This window comes from Phymastichus coffea, unplaced genomic scaffold (genome assembly GCF_024137745.1).
Source record: "Phymastichus coffea isolate CEN01 unplaced genomic scaffold, Cenicafe_Pcof_1.1 PCOF00011, whole genome shotgun sequence".
In the NCBI taxonomy this organism is placed as follows: domain Eukaryota; kingdom Metazoa; phylum Arthropoda; class Insecta; order Hymenoptera; family Eulophidae; genus Phymastichus; species Phymastichus coffea.
Window position 1 is genome coordinate 597,996 of NW_026706822.1, and position 24,327 is coordinate 622,322.

Below are 24,327 nucleotides of genomic sequence, written 5' to 3' on the forward strand. Positions count from 1 at the left end.
TTTTTTTTTTATAGTTTGGAACAATCATTTTTATCAAATATTCTTAAATATACCGAGTCAAGTGTCAATAGTGTGTAATACATGCTGTCCCATCGAGTGATAACACTATACTGCGAAAGTATACGGCGAACTTCTCGCGAACGATGAACGCTGGAATTCGCGGGCTTTTCTATAGTAAACAACAACATTTCTGATCAGCGGCTAGCAATCCGCTTCGATTAATCTATACTATAATACAGTGTGCACGTAATTATACATGTCAGAAAGAGTTCTTATCATTATTTGAATTTTTAAAATGTTTTAAATAGTGAGAAAAATAAGAAAACGACGTTATAACGAAAAAATTTATTTATAAAAAAAGCGCCAACTGCAGGATTTTGATTACCTCGTGCCATTTGGCCAGGCCATACCACAAATCATAATCAATAATAAAATTGGAGGTAAAATTGATTTTTATTTAAATTCGTCTAAGAGCACCGTGTTGAAAAACAGTCTTTTAATATTGTTGCGTCATTGTGATTTGCATCAAAAAGTCCTAAAACAAATAGTATGAAACTCTTAGGAGCACATCTCACCATAGATTTTACGAGACGCATTTTCTTTTGTTCATTTCAAAGTTGTTTTTACCCATTAAAATTCTTTAATTTTTATGCTGAACGATATGTAGCGTGAAATAAATACGAATTAAATAATTATTTATAGTTCCTGAACATTCAAAGAAGAATCCTAATTGTTCATTTGTGAAAGCTGTTCGAAACTTGCAAAGCAAAATGCCTATGTGTTTCAAATTCCACCTTTCAGCATAGTTACATATACATGAGAGCTGATTTTTATCCATAACAAACCAGAATTTTAAATCTTTGTCTTTAATAGAGCTGATGTTGTTTAAATTGTGATTTGATTAACCATCGCCCAATAATTTTCAGTAGCTAAATGATTGCTGCACATGCGAGTATCTGAGAAAACTAAAATTTTATAATTCATAAGTAATAGATATCGAGTATATTTTGGAACAGATATTGAGTTTACAATATTTTTGCAACAAAATGTATACTGTGTATAAGAATTAACATCTCTTCTACAAATTAATAAGTCTAGTCTGTTTTATTCTTTGGAATAATATAATATCAATTGATTACCTACAGAGTGGATGAAATATCACAACTCAAGAATTATTAACTCAAAAAGAAAACATTCCCAAAATATTATGACAAATGCGCAGCCTTACTTACGATTTCTCAAGATTTCAAGCTATTATTTATATCTCTATGGTAACAATGCTCTTGAAAGTCAATATAGAAGTCATATTCTGCATTAGAAAATCAAATATCTAATGAATATAATTAAAAAAAGTGTTTTTCTACTTATTATTTCTTTGGTTCCACATGGAAATAGAGAAGTCGATGCTAAACAAATATACGATATTTGCAAAATTTTTCGTCTGCCATCTGGAATTTACCATCTTGAAATTGAAAAGTTACGAGGTGGTCTGATAAGTACTTAGCCTACAAAAGAAAAACGAAAATTTTGGAAAAGTGGCGTTTTATTTTTCAACATAGTCTCCATTTACTTCGATACACTTGGCCCAGCGATGCTCCAACTTCTTTAACCCGTCTGAAAAATACGTTTCCTCCAGGTCTGAAAAGTAGGCTTCCGTGGCAGCGATTACCTCCTCATTCGACTCAAATTTCTGCCCGGCGAGTGACTTTTTCAAATTTGGAAACAAAAAGAAGTCGCACGGGGCTAAATCTGGAGAATACGGTGGATGGGGCAGAAGTTCGTAGCCTAATTCGACCAATTTGGCCATAGCGACGGTGGAGGTGTGAGCCAGTTCGTTGTCATGGTGGAAGAGCACTTTTTTCTTCGCCAAATGGGGCCGTTTTTTCTGCAATTCGACGTTGAATCGGCCCAATAATTCGTCATGGTACAGCCCTGTCACCGTTTTGCCCTTCTCCAAGTAGTCGATGTAGATCACACCTTGTGAATCCCAGGAAACGGTGGCCATCACCTTTCCGGCCGATGGGGCAGTCTTCGTCTTCTTCGGAGCACTTTCGCCGGGTAAAGTCCACTGTTTCGACTGTTCCTTGGTCTCTGGTATATACTAGTGGATCCATGTTTCGTCGACTGTCACGAAACGACGCAGAAACTCCTTCGAATTGCGCTTAAACAGCGTCAGACATTGCTCTGAAGTTGTCTCACGGTTGCGCTTGTTGTCCAGAGTGAGCAAACGCGGCACCCGTCGCACCGACAGCTTTCTCATGCTCAAAATTTCATGCAGGACATGACCCACGCGGTCTTTTGAGATGCCTATGATCTTAGCTATCTCGCGCACCTTCAATCGTCGATCTGCTAATACGAAATCGTGAATTTTTGTCACGTTATCCTCCGTGATAGCCGTTTTCGGAGCACCTGGACGTGGCTCTTCAAAAATCGACGTGCGACCACGTTGAAACTCGTTAAACCAATTTTTGACGGTCGCCACCGAAGGACAAGAGTCACCGTACATAGCATCCAAGCGCTTTTTGATTTCGCTGCGTGATTTCCCTTCCAAAAACGAGAATCGAATCACCGACCGATACTGCTCTTTTTCCATTTTTCAAAAATCAACGGACAGACTTGCTTTCATACCCTCTCAAAAATAAACTACAACTCCGATCCGGCTGAAATCTTGACAGTAACCATCGAGAAGGTTGTACTACGTGATAGAATATTTCTTTTGCGAGAGTGGCGCCATCGGGCGGTGAGGTTAAGTACTTATCGGACCACCCATATTTATGCTCAACAACTTCAAAAACCCCGGAGAAAGAAATTTAAGCAAAATTATCAGATGACGCCAACTGGAGTTATCCCGGCTATCAAAAGGTTAACAAAAGCAAAAAGTACGAGTTCCTAACGATGATAAAATATTTCTATTTAAAAGATTTTATATCGAAAGAAATAAAAACTGAAATAGATGTAGTTCAGGGTGTATCTGTCCCTGTGTTTGATAGTTTTGAATGTGTTTACAATTGGGTAAATGAATTTCAACGTAGTCATAAATTGACTGCAGATAAACACCGTTCTGGCCATCCTGTAGAGTTCTCCGGAAATGATCGATAAAATTTAAAAAACATGGTATTAAGTGACTGAAGAATAAAATTACACAAAACAATTAATGTCATAGGGTTTCAAAAGGTAGAATAATTTTGATTTTGCATGAGAAATTGAATATGGAAAACATTTTAGCAAGACGGGTATGACGTTTGCTCTTAGCCGAAAATTGAGGCATGCGTGTTACGTCCTGAGACGTAAATATTTCTTCATTTTGATTTCATCAGCAATCGATTGAAAACGAAATAATGTATAAACAACGAACGGCATTTTTACGAAATACAAACTCAGCAAAATTAAAAGATAAGTAGTCCGAAAATTTGGAGTGCCCGACATTTTGATTTTCTGATTACTCAACACATTAATACGGGCCGAAGGGTCAATATAAAAACAGAGACTCGACTTTTCGGCAGCGGATTCGCGACGCGCGACTACTAAATAGCATTAAAATTTGTTAAAGTTCTTACGAGCTGATTCGCAACGCGCGAAGGCCGAATAACGTACAATTTACCTATTGTTATTTTTTGAGAAATCATTTCTGTCTTTGAATAAATAAATAATTACTTGAATCGAGTGTTCGTGCATCATTACCGACCGACCTCACATATACTTCATCGAGATAGAGCTAAGTAGCCAATTTAACTCGAAATAATAACCCAGGTAAGTTCCTGTCACTATAATAATTTCTAATAAATGAATGATCATACATATTCTAAAACTACACGTCACGGCTACGTAGTCGCGACATAACAATTGGTTCCGGTACTAAATGGGTGTTTGTTTTAAATAAAATAACATTCTAGATGAAATCACATTTTAATGAGTAACAAAAACCTCTCTAGCCCTATTAAAGCAAAACGACTCACGCGGCTTCAGGTAAAAAATAAACCAGAGTTGGAAAGTGATATAGTGCAACCGAGCACATCCGTTATAGATCCTTTCAAACGATCAAGGAAATTGGTATACTCTCTTCCTAAAGGAATTAGTAGGGAAAATACGGAAAAAGCATTAAATAATATTGTAACGGAATTATTTAAGCCGACTATTCGTTAGAATACTTGCTCGCGGCCGTCCGCACAATATTTATCAAAAGGAGGGCTCGGGAGGCACGAATGCTCCCACGACTGAATGGCACACCGAGCGTGTGTGCCAATCGCGCACGAATCAAAGGAAAGTCGGAAAACGAACGGGTTGACGCAGTGACATATGACACAAGTATATATATATCAAATTTATTATTACAAACACAATAAAAGAAAATAAAAGAAAGACACACAAATTAATAACTAGACGGAGCACGCACACTCCGTCTCGCAAATCGGCCTAATACAAAAATCGCTAATCCGCTTAATCGGATTATCGGCAATCACTGCCCGATAATCCGCTCAAGCCTAAGCGCCCGCGAACGCACTCGCGACCTCAACACCCGGCAACGGGGGCCGGCATTGCTGCCCGACCTGCACCGTTGCACCCGCGAGCACCACTGAACATGCAAGAGAGCGAGAGAAGGAGAGAGAGAGAGAAAAAACCGGCACCGACCTTCCCAACGACGACCTCGGGCGAAGATGGCCGCTCTCGGCCAACGGCTGCGGCTTGCTGCTGCTGCTGATATTGTTGCTGTTGTTGTTGCTACTGCAGCTGGCCGCCGCTAACCCCCTGTTGTTGCTGTTGTTGCTGCTGTTGCTGCTGTTGCTGCTGGTGCTGCTGCTCAGCTGCTCGCCGGACTCGCTCGCCGAACGCGCGCGCGCCGGCGGTACGGGCTTCGCTCTTACCCGCGCACACCGGTGCTGGGCGGCAAGGCTTGGCTGGGCGCGACCCAGCCACTCACTCCACACTCACACCAAATGGAACCACCGATGCGCGCCCACACACCGGGTGCGCATCCACAAATAAACGACGTGGCGAAGCACCGCACCGCTTCCAAAAACCAACGGAAAAAAAACCGGAAATCGGCGACGACAAAATAAACGCGCGCACGCGATCGGCCAGCCCAAACGATACTACCGATTTCCCCCCTCGGCCGCGCTCTCCCCATTCCACTCGCCCCCACGCATAACGATCCTGGCAACGGATCGTCGCCTCATCAACCGCCTCCAGCTCCGCCAATGCCCGATCGCCGCACCTCAAACAGAGAAAATGTAGGCATGAGAGTGTATACAAATACACCCTCAGCCCGGGCGCAACGAACGGACGAGAGAGAGAGACAAAGGAGAAGCCGGCAAGCCGAAATTCTCCGTCACAATATAGTAACATCTAACGAAAGCACGGTACAAGAAGGTCAAGTATTTAATACGTTGGACGTAAACAACTCTGTAGAAAATCCACTTAAACGATTAACACAAAATTTTGAACACTCAAATTCATTATTAGATTTGGACTTTACTCTTGATCAGAATTACGAATTTTCATTTAATAATAACGAATACACAGATATTGGTGGTATTTGTAACGAAGAGAGTATTTGTAAAGACGCGAAACGTACAATAAATATGAACGGAACGGGCAGACAAGTAGCACTCTATAATCCAATCATACAAACAAATAAATTTGAACAAGTCGATAACGACGGTGTAGAAACAGGCAACAAAATGACGCAATCGTTACGTTTACCGCTTAAATACGTTGCAGATTAAGTTCCAAAGTTCGATGGAAAAAATATGACAACTAATGAATATATTGAAAAATTGAAACACGTAAAAACAATTGTTTCTGAGTTAGATTAACCAAGTTTAATATCAATTCTGAAAATTAAATTGGGCGGATAAGTTTACAAAGCATTAGTAAACATCAAAATAGATAAGATAAATGATTATATCAAAGTGATAAGGCAGCTATTTCCCTCCTTTGACAACATTCATAGTTTATATGGGAAATTTACGGAAATCATGCAAAAACCAAATGAACCCGTCTTAGCATATGCAAACCGTTTACAGGAAATAGTTTTGCAAATTAAAGAAATGAAAAAGTTTGAAGCAGACGTAACTGACGAAGATTTCAAAACGTACGAAACAGTATTAAATGCTGACGCGTTAAAAATTTTTAAACAAGGTTTACAACAAGACATTCGTTTAGAATTAGGAAATCACATTAATTTGGGTACTGCTTTACAAGACGCTATTGAAATTGAAACAAACTTAAAAAAACAAAGATTATTGAGGGGTGATATCGCTACTCCTTTTCATAGTAATGTAGACTCGGTTACTGCTTCAGTAAATGTTACTCACATATATAATTGTCAAATTTGTCAGGACTATAACCATGAAGCCTTATTTTGTTACAAAGGAGCTTGTGTATATTGTAAAAACAAAGATCACCTGTCAAACAATTGTCAAATTGTAAATAAAAAAATCGAATTGATATGTAAATTCTGTAATGCTCAGGGGCATTCTATAGACGGTTGCAAATTTAACAGAGTCAAAGGAAACCATTGTCAATATTGTCAGGTGATGGGTCATACGGTTACACAATGCCCATTTATTATAGAATTTGAAGTATGTTGGAAATGTAAGGAAAGCGGACACGCCCCGCAAAACTGTTCAAAATCTTTCAAATCAGCGAACTTTTGCGCTGCTTGCGACAGCAGCGACCATACGATACGCAATTGCCCGAATGTGACATGCAGGCGTTGCAATCAAATCGGTCACTCAGTAAAATATTGCTCAAACGCGGACGAAACGAAAGAATGTAGATTTGCAATGTGTACAATCTGTAAGAAAAAGGTCATGAAGCCAATAATTGTGAATTGGCAAGAATCCTGGTAAGCTATAGTAAGAACAATAGAAATAACGATAATAAAATCAGTTCAAATACAAATTCTAGTGACGATAAACGCAGAAATGGAAATTTTAATCACGATAACGGACCTTCACGATTCAATAATTTTGGGAAAAGAAATAATAACACTAAGTGTGATTATTGCCAGATGAATAATCATGTAATTGACAATTGTTTGAAATTGAGAGCTTTAGAAAGAAACACAAAAACTACTAGTATTTGTACTTATTGCAAGGAATCAGGTCATAAAGTCGAATCATGTCCAATTATAAAATCACTAGAAAATAACCAAGCAAAATTTTGTACAATTTGTAAACGTACCGATCATACAGAGTCGACTTGTTTCAAACGTAATAATCAGGGAAACGAATGGATTCTTTCGAATATGAGTGCACGGAGGAAATAAATAAAAAGTCACTCGCTGCAGAATTAGGAGACGAAATAACGACAACACGAAACATGGACATTAATGACCAAAATGAAACTCACGCATTAAATTTAATAGGACAATATGAGTCGCAAACCAAAACGGAAAAAAATAATAAAGTATGCCTCCAAAATGATAAACAAAAGAAACTTTATAATGAATATAATGACAATATAGAACTTACAAATATTATTGAAACTAAAATGTCAATGTATTTCCTAAAATTAAAAAATTTGTTACAATACATACAGGTACCGAATCCGTTTTCGGGTGTTAATTTTAATTTACTTATAGATAGCGGAGCTCAAATCAATATCATAAAAAGCGATTGTACTATTGGTATACTGTAGTATACCATCAAACGCTATTTTGGACTCAGAAAAAATTTCATTATCCGGTATTACTGATAAAACAATTGAAACATTAGGTTTGATAAAAATAACAATTAATGGGTTGTTAATTGATTTTCATATTGTACCAAGAGAATTTTCAATCCCTTATGACGGCATTCTTGGCATACCTGTTCTGAAAGAAAATAAGTTAAGATTAGATGAAGGTTATTTGGAAATAAATAGTAAGAAAATAAAACTTGTATCAATACCGTTGACTCAAATGAACTCAATCGTTTTTACCGTAAACAAAAAGAAAGAGGAATCAAGGATAACAGAAGAACAAAAGGGATTTTTAAGTCAAATTTTACATGGCATTAATAAGGAAAATAAAACAAAAAACGAAAAAGAAAAACACTACGAAGAATCGAAAATCTTTGAGGAAAATAACAAATTTCATCCACTAGAAAGAGAAAATATACTAGAGGACCCCGAATCTGTTACATTTCCTTGCACAACAACAACGGATAAAATAAATAACGAAACAATGACTGTAAAGGATTTAAAAGTAGAACGCGAGATCGAAAGTTGTAAAAACTCATTACTAATACCTTTTTCTTCCAAGGGAATAACGAACTTGGAATCTGAATTAGAGAAAGACCCTTCCAAAATAGAACACATGATTACCGATATAAATGTAGCAATGAGTACTGATGAAATGACTAACACAGAGGATGATTATGCAGACAATTATGATTATAAACAATTTATATCGGTTATAAAAGAAAATATAGGAATAGAATTCCCTTCGGAAAATACTATTTCAGAAGAAATCCAAACATATCAATATTTATCTTTCGACTTAGAAAACTTTCCAAGCAGTATTGAACTAACGGAAAATATAGATTTCAATGTCAATGAAAATAAAATTGTATACGCGGGTAGCATAAACTTTTTAGGAGAGGAACAAAAAAAATTGAAGGAAATCAATTAAGCCACAAGGAAAGAGTATTAGAACAAATAAATTTGAGAGATTTAATCGGAAACAACTATAAGATAATGTGTGACGGAGAATTTCGGCTTGCCGGCTTCTCCTTTGTCTCTCTCTCGTCCGTTCGTTGCGCCCGGGCTGAGGGTGTATTTGTATACACTCTCATGCCTACATTTTCTCTGTTTGAGGTGCGGCGAACGGGCATTGGCGGAGCTGGAGGCGGCCGACGAGGCGACGATCCGTTGCCAGGATCGTCATGCGGGAGAGCGAGCGGGATGGGGAGAGCGCGGGCTACGCACGCATCCGACGCGTGCGCGACCGGGGGGGAAATCGGCAGTATCGTTTGGGCTAGCCGATCGCGTGCGCGCGTTGTTTTTCATTCGTCGCCGATTTTGTTGTTTTTTCCGTTGGTTTTGGAAGCGGTGCGGTGCTTCGTTGTCGTTTTGTTTGAGGATGCGCATCCGGTGTCTGGGCGCGCATCGGTGGTAATTTTTCTTGTGCGTGGAGTGAGTGGCTGGGTCGCGCCCAGCCAAGCCTTGCCGCCCAGCACCGGTGTGCGCGGGTAACGGCGAAGCCCGTACCGCCGGCGCGCGCGCGTTCGGCGAGCGGCTGGGGAACAGCCGACGGCAGCGGCAGCAGCGAGTAGCAGTGGCCGGTTGGCAACAGCGGTCGACGGCGGCAGCAACCAGGGGTAGTAGCGGCCGGTTGTCAACAACAGCAACAACAGCGGGGAGCAGCGGTGGTAGCAGTAGCGAGCGGTATCCGTCGGCGAGGTCGGTGCCAGTTGCTATTGAAGAAGTAAAATCATTAATATCTAATAATTTAATAAGGAAATCGAAAAGTGCTTTCAATGCACCAACATGGGTAGTGAAGAAAAAGAGTTTAGCAGACGGGAAAGCTAGATGGCGATTAGTAATTGACTACAGGAAACTGAATGAAAAAACCGTTCCTGACCCATATCTAATTCCAAACATAACAGAAATATTTAATCAACTCGGGAAAGCAAAATTTTATCATGTTGTTGATCTAAAATCCGGCTTCCATCAGGTAGCAATGCACCCGAAAGATATTTTCAAAACAACGTATAGCATACATCCATTAGGAAGATTTGAATTTCTTGTTTTACCATTCGGATTAGTAAACTCGTCTAGAACATTTCAAAGAATTTTTAATACAATTTTGGGGGACTTAATCGCCAATACATACTTTGTTTTTATTGACGATATAATTATCTTTGGAGAAACAGTGGATGAGGTCAATAAACGTTTTTCTGAAATAGCTCAAAAACTAAGAGAAGCTAACCTAAAATTTGAACCTCAAAAATGTGATTGTCTCAAAACAGAAGTATCCTTTTTGGGACATATTATCAGTGAATATGGGATTAAACCAGATAAAAAAAAAGTACAAGCTGTTGAAGCTTTTCCAACACCGACAATTACGAAAAACGTTAGAGAGTTCTTAGGGCTATGCAACTATTATAGACGTTTTATTCCAAATTTTGCAGAAGTAACAAAACCATTAACTATACTCTTACATAAAAACACAAAATTTTTCTGGAACAATGAACAACAGGAAGCTTTAAATAAATTAAAAAAACTACTATGCGAAGCACCTATCCTACAATATCCACAATTTAACAAACCTTACATCGTTAGAACAGACGCATCGAATCATAGTTTTGGCGCGGTCCTTTCCCAGGGAGAATTAGGGTACGATAGATCCATCGCATACGCTTCAAGGGTTTTGAACAAAACAGAACAGAATTATATGACTTATGAAAGAGAGGCTATTGCAATAATTTTCGCTATTAAAACATTTAGAACATACTTATTCGGAAATAAATTTACGGTAGTAACGGACCACAAACCTCTAAATGATACTTTCATAGGAACTAACATCAAGACTATTGTTTGTATGAATCATGTTGAATATATATATGAGTTAGACCAGAGAAATAAAATTTTTGAAATATATCATTCTTCGAGATTAAGAGGTCATTCGGGAGTGAATCGAACTTACAATAGAATTAAAGTTAAATATTGTTGGGAAAACCTAAAGAACGACATACAAAAAAGAATTTCCATGTGTATAGAATGTCAAAGAAACAAATTAAAACGTAAACCTACACGACAACCAATGATTATAATAGATACACCTTACAAAACTTTTGATAAAGTTGCCATGGATATAATGGGGCCATTTGATATTACAAAAAGTAATAATTGGTACATACTTTCAATTCAAGACCAACTTTCAAAATTTATCACATTAGTAGCATTAAAAGACCGAACAGCGGAAGCTGTAAGCGAAGCTTTTATAAAAAGGTTTATTTGTACTTTCGGAACTCCAAAAATAGTACTAACGGACAGAGCACAAAACTTCAGAAGCAAAATGTTAAAGCAAATTGCCAAAAGATTTCATTTTGAAAAAATTGAAACAACGTCGTTTTCACCTCAATCTAATGGATCTGTCGAAAGGGCTAACCATCCGCTTTGCGAATACATCAAACAATTTTGCATCAAAAAAATGTGATTGGGACGAACTCCTGGAGTTGGCCCAATTCAACTACCACAACAGCGTACACACTAGTCACAATTTCACACCACATGTATTGGTTTTTGTTTTTCCAGCTAAACTACCATCTAGTGTACCATTAAAAAAATCCGAACAATTACCAACTTTTAATGGATACCTAGAGAATTTAATAAAAAACATGAATATAATATCACACATGGCTAGAGAAAATCTAATAACCTCAAGTCAAAAATCAAAAAATTATTATGACCGATTTAAAAATCCAGTAAATTTTAAAATTGGAGATAAAGTATGGTTCATGAAAGAACCAAGACCGGGGAAATTAGAGAAAAATAAATATTTAGGACCTTTTGAAGTATTAAAAATAACTGAAAAAGGCAGTATTGTAATCGATTACAATGGAAAACCAAAAACAATTCATGCCAATAAATTAACCGTAGCAAAACAAGCATAGTTATCTTATTCTATTTCCAGGAAACACAATGGCGCAAAAATCAATGACTATCTTAATCATAATCACCTCCTTTTCAACAAGCAAAGGACTTATTGGCTTCAATTGCGGCTCAACGAACCCTACCATTACAACATATTCACTCTTGGATGCAGGGGAATGCAACTTTTAAGAAATTCAAGTAAATAGCACGCAAGCCCCTATCGAACTATTACAAAAAACGGAATTCAAATCAATAAAAATCATACAATGTAAAATAGAAATAAGGCGAACAATTTTTCATTGCGGTATGTTTAGTCATTTAGGCCCAACCGAAAATGCAATCCAAGAATACATTTACGAAATATCACACGACAACTGTAAAGCTATACATGATACGGGTATTTTTAAATATGATAACGCACACACAATAGCCGACCTAAGGATTAACTCGACAAAAAGTGTAGGTTTAGATCTAGCAGGAAACGTTAAGGGAAAAACTTGTTCAGGGGCAGCCTACGCCGACCGATTTGGTACGTGGAGCGATGTTCTCGTACAGGGACTTATAAAAATAACCTTGGTAGAAAGCTATGCAGCAGTCGAATTAAACAATGATAGATTAAGATTAAATTCGGGTACAGTATGTAAGTTTTCGGACCAACATTGTATCGATATGAAAGGGGGTTACACCTTTTGGTCATTACTACCGCACGAGGACTGTTTCGAGAATCAATACGATATACTGTATAGAGGAACGGTCACTAAAATAAGCATCACCCGATCATGAAACGATTTTTAGCATAAGTACGAACGAAGTATCCTTTGCATTGTCAACTAGAGGGAACATGAGTTTTTGCAACAGAATCTTAATCACAACTGAACATCCAAAACTTTTTATGTATGAACGAACCCAATTCAATATTTTGTACGACAATGATATTCAAACGAAGCAAGGGATACTTAGCTATGATCTATTCACGTATTTCAATAGCAAATTTGTGTATGTAGAGAAACATTTCAGGGTCGAAATAAAAAGCCTCTATATAGATATATTGCAATAAAAATGTGAATTAGAAAGGAAAGTCCTATATAACTCCTTATCCCTGGCATATCTCTCACCAGATGAATTTGCGTACAACATCATGGAGAAGCCCGGGTACATAGCTCGCCTGGCAGGGGAAGCCGTACATATTATACAATGTACTCCTACAGAAGTTCAACTACTTCATACAGACAAATGTTTCTCGCAACTTCCAGTCATTTCAAGAAACGAAACATTTTACCTCACGCCAAAAACACACAACTTAATGAAAACAGGAACAGAAATAAACTGTAACACAATCATTCCCCAATACTACAAAATAGGAAACGAATGGATAAATTTGACACCAACACCGAGAAGAACAACCAACGCAGTTCTGACCTTGAAACCGACCACCAAAATAACATGGAAACCGACGGAACTAGAATCATTGGTGACGAGTGGGATCTATTCCCAAGAAGACCTACAAAAACTACAAAATCACATCCTCTTTCCCATGGAGAAAGCATCACTCCTCAACGTAATCGCGAGAAGTATGCGAGGCGACGAAAGTGTAGAGGGAGGATTAGTATCAAACCTAATACTGACAGAACAAACACTAACCAACATCGCTGGAAGCACATGGAACAAGTTCATCACCAAACTAACTAAATTTGGTTCTATAAGTTCTGTCATCATAATGACCGCCATTATATTTCAATGCGGTAAAAGTTTAATCAATGTAATAATCAGAGGCTACACTCTACACTCTATATATAGAATTTCTGCATATTTGCTAGGAGCCATATTTAGTTCAATAACACAATTACTGGTGGCACTAAACAAACCACTGCTCAAACAGAGAAACCAAACTCCATCAAAAGATGAAAAATATGCATTGGATGAAATAGTAATAGACAAACAAAAAAACGAGAACCCACAAGCAATAACCCCATTCACGAATCAGACCTCAAACACCACACCCCCCGTCCCTACTCCTAAAGAAATTTCCACCTGAAAGAAGCAACATATTCCAATTTTCACATTAGAATCACATTAGTTAAAAACACAAATCTGTTATATATATATACATATCGAATCCTGAAATGAAGCTCTACTATACCACGATACGGAGTATTATTGTTCGCGTAGCATTAAAAGTACTATTAAGGCAAAATTAAAGCGTATTGAATTGATTGCCGAATAACCAAGAGTAATGTACATTTATTTATTTATTCTGTTTGTTTTGCGTTAATATCACACCGATATACAACGATCTAGCCACGGAGGTGTTACGTCCTGAGACGTAAATATTTCTTCATTTTGATTTCATCAGCAATCGATTGAAAACGAAATATTGTATAAACGACGAACGGCATTTTTACGAAATACAAACTCAGCAAAATTAAAAGATAAGTAGTCCGAAAATTTGGAGTGCCCGACATTTTGATTTTCTGATTACTCAACACATTAATACGGGCCGAAGGGTCAATATAAAAACAGAGACTCGACTTTTCGGCAGCGGATTCGCGACGCACGACGACTACTCAATAGCATTAAAATTTGTTAAAGTTCTTACGAGCTGATTCGCGACGCGCGACGCGCGACGGCCGAATAACGTACAATTTACCTATTGTTATTTTTTGAGAAATCATTTCCATGACCAACCGCTTTGTATTTCTTAAAAATTTTACATAACTAACCATTTCTTCATCCGCAATCGAACTCACCTAATCAACAAATCGTATCATAATATTAGGCATACATTCAGATGCACGAATATAACGGCCTTAATACCAGTCAGAATTATCTTCACATTGTAGATCTAGGCAACGATACGCCTTTCATCGAGGAACTAATTAATTACTCAATCAGAGATTAGCGCGGAGACCATTAACATTAAATTATTTAAAAAATTATCCTCAAATAATTAATTTACAGTCGCTATAGACTTAATTTATCAGTCATAAGATTTATATGAATCTCTTGTAATGCATAGCTGCTACGAGGTTATTAATGAGAAATTATAATAAATCATTTTTTCTATTTTGCAGATTTGATATTATAATTACGAATATGAATAAGTTCAGTAAAGGCTGGTTCAGTGAAGTTAATGATTTATGGCCTGGTATTTCACAATCGATACAAATTGAGCAAATATTATTCGATGAAGTTTCAAGATATCAACATATTCAAGTTTTTCAAACGTATGTATTTTAACCGAATAGTTTTATCAATAATGTACATATATTATTTTTTTACATTGATACATAGACCACTGTTATATGGGACTTGAAAAGACTACAAGCATTTTTAAAAGCGCTATTGTTACCATTGAAGTATTTCATCCATAACAGTTTCAGTTTATTTACTGCTTTTGTTATATGACCTTTTATATGATGTTTTAACAGAGACTAGCAAAGTTTAGCTGCCAATACTATTTCTTATTATCAGTGATTTTTTTTCTTAGTTATTATTTAATATAATTTTTTAATGATACTTGTAACAGAGAAAAATGGCGAGCGTTCCCGTTTTGAGTAGCTCGCGACTATCCGTACAATTTAAAAAAGGGAATTTGGGAAGCGTGAACGTTTCCATAACTGAATGATTCGCTGAGCAAAACTCTCGCTTTTCGGCGAAGATTACTGACTTCAGTCCCGCTAGCCGCCCATCGCTCACGCTCGGTTCCGTCCGCATCGCTTAGGGGCGAGACCCAATTACTATCGGCAAGATCAGGGCCCCTGTTTTTCCTTTTCCTCTTCTTGCTAATGCCCCGCTGTCCTTCGGTGGTCCTCAGACGTTCGTTCTTGAGCTAACCGGCACGCGGGATATTTAACGGGGGCGCATCCCCCGAGGATCCATCCTCTGCAACGCAGTTTCTGCGGCTGGTCTGGTGGGCTCCGCAGCAGGAGTACCTCCAACTCCATTTCCGCCGCGTCACTGTCCATCACCAGACCGGCTACTTCCCTTTCCTCAATATTTGTCTTCTTCCCGAGAAATTTTGGGCCCATACTAATGACACGGTAAGTCAAGAGCTCCGCGACCATGGCCAAAGTTTTCCTAAACACCCGAGTATTCCGCGTTTCCTGAGTCCGTGGAGGGATCGCTGCTCCAGGCGTACTACGTCGCACCGCTCTGACAGTGCTCTCTCACAGTCAGCCTCCGTGATACCGGCAAGCGATTGCTTAGGTTGAGCCCATGATGCAGAGGGTCCCACCACGCTTGCTTTCATGTTCATGGATTTTGGTGCTGTGGATCTGTCCGGATTCAGCGGGGGCTTACTAATGACGCCTATCTCGTCAGTTAGAGCTGCCAACTCCACAATTTCCTCCTCCATCTGTAACTTTCAACTCCCATCAATATTATTGTCAATAAAATAAGAAATCTTAGAAAAAGAAACAAACAAAAATGACGCTTCGTTCACAAGTCCATTAATTAAAAACGGTAAAGCTCATTCAGCCCTACTTCGAACTGGCCCTACTTCGAATCATTGCCCAAACCGTGCAATGGAATATAACGCTTTGAACGTGAAGCATTGGTACCTGATAATTATTATCAGTCTCCAATTCGTATACCACGTTCAAGACTTTTCGAATTACTTTGTATGGGCCCGGGTACTTTGGATTGAGTTTCGCATTTCTACCTGCGTCCACGTTCAACAACGAGTACATCCTCCACCAGACTAAATCGCCCACGTCGAATACTACATGTCTTCGCCTCTTATCGTATTCCGTTTTCTGCTTTTCATATATTAGTTCGATGTGACGGCCTACCAAGTCCCGCAACACATTCAGCCTTTGCAGTCGGTTCTGTACAATCTGCGTTTTGATTTTTATTACGGGAAAACGTTGCTCTACTTCCCTCCTTAAACTTTTTACCGGCCGGAAATTTCGGCCGAAAGTCAAAGACGCCAAGGAAAACCTCATAGAGGTCTGGCTCGCGGTGTTAATCACGTACCTGAATTTACGAAGCTAGCGGTCCCAGCCCCGATGGTCGTTGTCCATGAACATAGCAATCATCGTTTTCAGAGTCTAATTAACCCAACCCTCTCTGCTGGGTGGCTCTATTGATGGTAAGGGGGCAGAATACGTGCTCAATGCCATACACCCGAAGTGTATCCTGAAACGCCTTACATTGATAAGCTTTCGCGTTATCACTAACCAGCTATTCAGGCGTTTTCCATGGAAACAGGATCATTTCCTCGAAAGCGCTTGCGAGCAATTTCCCGTCCGTGGAGCTCAATGGTTTGAACTTCATCCATTTTGTAAAGAGGTCCTGGAACACTACCATGTGTCTAAATCGATTTTTGCTTCGCGGTAACTCCACTATGTCCATTGTCCAGGGACGCTTAACCACGCATTTTCCAATCAACCTTATCAGTGCTTTCTGCTCGATTTGATACTTCTAGCAAACCTAACACTGACTAACAATATTCTGCACGTCATATCGCACGCCCGGCCAAAAATACTCTCTTAATATCCGATCAACTTGTCCTGCCGACGGTGCACAATAGGCATCTTGTAGAACTCACTCTCTATATTCGAGCGGAACAATCAACCGGCAGCACTTTTCGCAGTTCGTGACTGGATCGAGCCGATGATCTTTCATATACCGATATAAACAATTGTCCTCTACCTTCCAATTAGGATATTTCTTCAGCTGGTCTCGAACTTCTTGGCGCCTTGACAGGTATCAAGAGTCCTTGATCGTCTGAAATTCGCCAACTTCTGCCTCGCCCTCAAACTCACGCGAGAGTGCATCTTTTAAGTACGTGACTAATTTCACAATATACAAGAATTACGTGTATAATTGTATGATTATATTATAACGTATTTATGAATAATTTATATTCATATTATTATTGTTATTCATAATATCAAAATGTTTCTATTAATTTTTGTATTTACTTATTATGCTACATTCATATTTATTTAACTTGACTTTTTTTCACGAATTCTCATTAAAATTAAACATAATTTATGTTATGTAAAAATTAAATCAATTTATTATTCATTGATGACATTGCAAGATATTATAAAAGACGCCTGATTTCATCGTGTAAAAGACTCTTAGAAAAAGCCATCGACATTATCAACTACAACCTATAAGAAATTGGATTAGTTCTTGCATCACTTAAAACAATATTTTTACTCTTTGACCAAACAGATGTCAAACCCGGAGATTCTCCCACCACCGTTAAAAATATATTATTTAGCAAATCTGCGAGATTTTTCGGTATAAGTTTTGACTCAAGGCATAAGCAAGACTCACTCAAAGCTAATAATATAGTCAAATTTCTGTGAGGCGTTTCCTGGAGATCGAGTCTTGAAAACTTACTTATTTTGTACAAAAGCTATGTGCACTCAATTATTGATTATGGTTGCTTTGTTTACTATTCCAGCATAATAACGTAATCTGAAGAGCTTGAAAAAATTCACTACGCAGCCATAAGGCTCGCTTTAAGCTGTCGTAATAGCACTCGCACCAATATTCTACTGTTTGTATTCAAGCTTCCGTTCATTGAAGAGAAATCTATTTTCTTGTGTAATAACTATATCAATGAAGTCATTTCTAGCTTCAGCTTACTAGCCCACCATAACGTACACCGCATTCATAATAAAACTCATAACAAATATAGTAAACCTAAAAATAGCCAGAGGCTACTTGTCCAATATATCAAAAACTTAAATTTCGTTGATCATCTCATTTATACTAATAGTCGATATAATATTTATCTCTGTGAACATGAAATTTTATTTAACTTTATAGTCATCAATATAAAATTTGACACTTCACTTAAGAAGGCTGCTAATCCTAAATCACTAGTTAATCTACGCTTAATTAAAGACAAAACTAATGCAATCTTCACAGACGGAAGTAAGATAGACGAAGGTTGGTGAGCTCAGCAGTGTTGTATGAGTGACATAATGTTAGATGAACACAAAGTCTTTATAGTAAAGCATCCATTTTCACAGTAGAATGCATGGTAATCAACGAAGTTGTCAAAATCGTTCTTAACTATCCTAACTAAAATGTAGACAATTTCACTTATTCCTTGAGTGCGTTATTATCTCTTCAACATATATATCCTAGTATAAAAATAAATTCTTACATTTTTCAACTAAAGAAAAATATATTTAATTTTCAGATTAAAAGTTTTGGCAGTAGTAAACTTCAACTCATTGGGATATCAGTTTACTTGGGTATACAGAGAAATGAAAATATCGATCGCTAAACATACTACCGATATTCCTGTTAATCGTGATCGTAAAATCCCTTTCACCAACTTAAAGATGCATCTTAAAAGAAATTCGATCATTAATAGTAAATATATTATCCAGGAGGAAGATATATACAAGGGTACGCCCTTTTTCAATCAATTTCATAATAATAGATCCAAATGTTGGTTCTTCAATCTTAATCTAGCATGTAGAGTTATTGCAACTATATATCGCTGTAGGTCTAACCATTACAATTTAAAAGCCTCCCTTGAAAAAATAAATATATGTTATCATACTACTTATGATTGTGGATATGAAATTCAAGATCTTGCAAATATCGCTAAAATTATTTGTAAATTTTAAAATTTTTTCAAATATTTACTCACCGTCATACATATTTACTAAAAAATTAAACTTTATGTAAATATATTTCATATAAACAATTACAATTTTTAATTTCAGAAAATTTTATGGAAGAATGTTAGTACTTGATGGCGTAATTCAATGTACCGAAAAAGATGAATTCTCATATCAAGAAATGATAGCATTTTTACCACTCTGTTCACATTCAAATCCTAAAAGTGTAAGTAAAAAACTTCTGCTAACTTATATAGTATAGGACACTGACAATGCTACAAATAACATCATTGATTTAAAACATGAAATTCACGTATCTCACGTATCATAGGTATTGCGTATTGTACTTACGGGACTATAAAAATACAAAAGAAATCGTAATCTAGAATTTTAATATTGAGAAGTAATCAGGTGTGTGACAAATATATTTATAAACAGATAAATTTATCAAGAAAACAATTTTTGTTGAGAGATTACAAAAAAACTAATCATGTTCGTCCTATGTAATACTTATTAAAGGATCAGAACCCAGTGGGTTAGAACCCAGGTTTCTGTACTAGAAGTCGTGGATTCGAGCCCCAGACATGTGAGGATTTTCAGAAATGAAATTTTTACGTGTTTATTAACGTAATTCCGGTGGTTCGGTTTCCACCTTAAACTATAGATCTAGTCATGATTCATGTAAAACTTTATCTTCCTACACCATTTTGAAAAAATGATGGGAGAGGTAAGTCTGCATATTCATGACTATAGAGAACGAAAATTAATGCGTACAGGTACCTCTGCAGCGTTCCACATTCATATAGTTCTTGAAGTTTCAATTACAATTATATGAATAGCATAGATAGTCCTTCGTTTCAGACAGCATCTATCTATTAAGTAATGTCATTTGTTCGTCACATCGTTCTGTACACTGTCAAAGGAGATTATTTTGTTGCATCCAGTGGGATTTTTTGCCAGTCACTGAAATCTGTTAGAATTATGTCGTCAGATCCATTTTTACGGCTAGAAAAGTCTTTTCATTTCATAATTCATGTAAGATCTCTTGAGCAATTCGATTAAAACTTTAAATCTGCTTAAAAATAAAGCTAAACTAGTAGATTTTAGGTTTAAAGAGATGAATGTCCTAGCTCATCGATTCTTTTAAAAGGAGTGTGAAGGCTTTTACAATGGAATTTTACAATGGAATGGCTTTTTCTCTTTTACAATGGAAACTGACATGCTTCAATCTCAGTTGCTCATTCAATGCAACTAAAATAACTTTATGAAAACATACAATAAGTTCTTGAAACAATCAGATATTAAGAATACGAGTATAAATGATTTATTTATGGTGATTTCAAGATATTAACTACAATCCTTGAATAGTAATCAGCGTACATAAAATTTCCTTATTGCATTTGTTTGTAGGATAGTAGAGCTACTGAAGATGGTTGGAAAAAATCAGATTAGTCATTGCGCAAATCTCTTGATCCAGGGTCATTCAGTGTTCTCAAGAAATTGTTCTGTGATCCAGAAAAGATATTTTTAATTTTTTTTCACATAAAATTAGTACTGATAAAGTAATTTCTCAAAGCACTAGATCAGAATGGAAAATGCTTTAACCCTTAACTTGTACACCTCATTTTGGCCACGTAACTGCTCGGTGGGGTAAATCTACCCCAGCCCGAAAAACATCGAATAAATCAGAGAATTTTAAATATTTTGCTATGAAAATTTGTTCTAGTATATATCAAACCTTTTACTACAAAAAAAATATTCAGGTTAATAATTTTTAATGTAACACACACTGAAAAAAATTGTTGAAAAAAAAAATAAATAAATTTTATTTATTGTTAAAAATTGTCTGGGGTAACTCTACCCCACATAGCAGTTAAGGGTTAAGTATTTTTTGGATATATTTTCGAAATTACTTGAAGCAAAGATAAAAGAAGGAATCTTCACAAGCCAAGATATATAAGAAAGCTAATGAATCGGAAGATTTTGAATCTACAATGACGAAAATAAAATGAACTGTACGGATCAGTTTCAAAGCGGTTGTAAAAGAGTTTTTGGGCAATACGAAAGTGACAAATTATGAAATAATCGTTAAGAGAATATTTTCGAAAAGTTAGGTTGTTACATGAGTTTAAAGATACATTTTCTAAACTCACATTTTGATACTTTTCCTGAAAACCTTAGAAATCTAAGCTAAAAACAAGGAGAAAGATTTCACGAAGACATCCAGGAGATGGAAAGAAGATATCAAGGTTCATGAAATGTTAATACATTGGTTGAATAGTGCTTGAATTGGTTGAACGTGAAGATAATAAAGTAGAGGACAAAAGAATGTTAGGAACAAGAAGCCTAAATGTGAAGAGGAAAAGATTTCACAAATCCGAAGATTAATGACAAGACAAAATAAGACACCTATAAATACTATGGACTTAGACTTCTTAGGCTGCAGCGTAGTTAGGTTAACCTGTCCTGAGTTTAGCCCTCGTAGGTAACACCGCGTACATTTGTAATTATGTTGGTGTCTATTGAGTAAAACTCTTAAATAACAAAAACATAATTTTTTAGGCAATTTTAAGTTCGGAAATCTTAAAAAGTCTAGGTTATGGTAGAATTCTGCTATGAAGTTCGTATTACGCCACCTAAAAAACGTAACCGTTTACATTATCAACTTTCTAGAAAAAGCTTATTCATTACAAAGTTGTAACGAAATAAAAAACATACTAAATTTCAATTAACGATATCTAAAGTAAAAAAGATTTTAAAAAAATTAAAAAATAGCTTTGAACGGTTAGAGAAATACTTTTAAAAGATAGACCCAGTTTAAAAAAATATTAATTTGCGATATAGTATAACTATACAGTATAACTCCAACATGACAAAAACCGTGTTTTATTCATTTTTAGGTTAGGACATTTCAAAAATCTGGCATGATAGAGGAATTTTGAAGTTGGATTCAGATTCAACGCATCAATAGCTTTCGGAATACATTGTTATTATTCTTGCGATACATCTTTGTTGATCTGTTCAATTTTTAATCCTAAAAAGTATGAAGCATCTTGAGAAGTAATCTTAAATTCTGGGCTCAATTATTGTAAGCACTTCTCTAAATGTTGTATAGCTCTGGTAGCAACTAACTTATCACCTACATATAAATCCATTACGAAAATTTCCTTGTTTTTTTTCGTATGAATATAGATAAATGTATATTACTGACTTCTAAAATCATGATTGATGAGATCTTTGCCAGAATGTTTGAACCATCATCATAAGCATCAATAGAATCATTCCAAGGCTACGATATAAAAACGCTATTTCGAAATATCAATTAAAAAATTAAACTAGATTATTTTATGACCTTGTTTAATCACCTTAACTTCACATCATCAGGAGAGATATGTGTTCTCTTTCTGGAAATTGATCTGTTTAGATAAAAAAATTTGAATATTATTGAGTTTTACAAGTAAAGGTATAATTTTGTTATGATAATTTATAAAATGTTTGAAAATGTAATAACTATATTCGAAAGAATAAATTAAAATCAAAATATTTAATGATTTAGTAAAGTTTTATATTTTACAATGTGGTTGAGTTACTTATACTGACCCATCAGAAATAAAATAAATTTTAAAAAATCACATGACTCTCGAAATCCGGGCTAGCTATCAATAAATTGTCCAAATACCAATAAACTTGCGGCTTATACTCTGGACCATAAAGCGCATCCATGAGGCGTGTAAAAGTATCAGGCGTAGTTACCAAACCGAACTACTTTCGATCGAATTCCCATATACCAAGGCCCAGAACTGCAAATGTGGTATACCATTTGCTATTTTTCGATAGCGGAATCTGTCAAACAGTCAATCGCAAATTTATTTTCGTCAGGTATACCGCTCCGTACAACCTATTCAAAATAGCGACTATGCTGGGCATCGGATATTCACCTATCTTTGTCACCTAATTTACTCGCCTAAAGTCCAGGTATAGTCTAATTTAACGTCCTGTTTACGTACAATCACCGGCGTGCTACCTCGGAAAGTGATCTACAAATGAGAATCGCTTGAAACTTCGACCATAACTTTATTGAAATGTTATAAAGCTATGGTTTCAATTCCGTAACCCTTCAAAACTTTGAATTCGAGAAATCAAAGATTGAAAATAAAATATAGTCTTATGGGAAAATGTCATTTTTGGCATTTTTAGAAAAACCCACAAATGAAAAATTCTCAAAAAATTATGACTTATGTAAAAAATTATTTTATATCAATATTCCTTCACAGAAATGACATTCAGAGTCTGGAAGAAAAGTTATTGAATAATTTGTGTTGTAAATTTACAACACGCGGTAGCGAAGTAGTGATTTGGCAACGTCTCCACGTGCTTTACTGTATACTCGTACATATATATATACGGCGTTCGGCTCGGCGTTTGGCGCTTTAAAGTAGCGTAAACGCTCGTAATTTTTGAGTTATAAATAGAATTATATGCAATTTTATTTATCGTACCACAATTTTAACGAATAAATAATATTATTCATAAAAAAACCACGACATTTTAATTGAATAAATATGATTTTATTGCATCAACAAATGTATTCTTATAATAATTAAATTCAATATTCTTGATCTTATATAGTACAATAACAATCTTGAAGCTACTTTATTGACTCAATGTAACATTCGGATTAATATTCTAAGTATCCTCATTTTGTAAATGTAAATAATCACTTAGTTTACGAATAATTTTCTTATTTTTAGTAACAACTTTGGATAAAAGTTCATAAAGTCCATCAAACTTATTAGACTTATAAGCTATTTTAAGCATCTCTCATGAAATATTTGCATTTACAATTTTTCTTCTCGTACACACAGTCAAATACGTTTCAAAACATTTTAGAGTTGGCAATTGTTGTACATTTTTTGTTTATAAGCTTTTTCATTTTATTTTCATACCTTTTTTTCTGCCATCATATCCCAAGTAAAGTCGTATTTTCTAATATTTTGTTGCTTATTTTAAAATATAATACAATGGATTTTAACATTTGAACATCTGCGATGGTGTTATGTGCATTTGAACAATTGATTTCACAAATGATTGCAAGATTTGTCAATGTATTTTTACCTTTTTCTTTTCCATTTTCTTGCTTGTTGACTTAGAC

General features: G+C 36.1%; 1 protein-coding gene across 4 annotated transcripts in view; it reads left to right on the forward strand.

The window, feature by feature from the left end:
* The window catches only part of LOC131672115 (spermidine synthase), a 604,553-nt gene that overhangs the window by 87,420 nt on the left and 492,806 nt on the right, over positions 1-24,327 (forward strand). For 2 of the 4 annotated variants that reach the window (XM_058949100.1, XM_058949110.1), the window contains exons 2-3: positions 14,652-14,804; positions 19,281-19,401. In XM_058949100.1, coding sequence (XP_058805083.1) covers positions 14,674-14,804; positions 19,281-19,401 — 252 coding nt within the window. In that variant the 5' untranslated portion in view covers positions 14,652-14,673. Of the gene's footprint in view, positions 1-14,651; positions 14,805-18,821; positions 18,958-19,280; positions 19,402-24,327 lie in introns of those variants that run through there. The other 2 variants (XM_058949129.1, XM_058949119.1) reach the window with 2 other exon arrangements.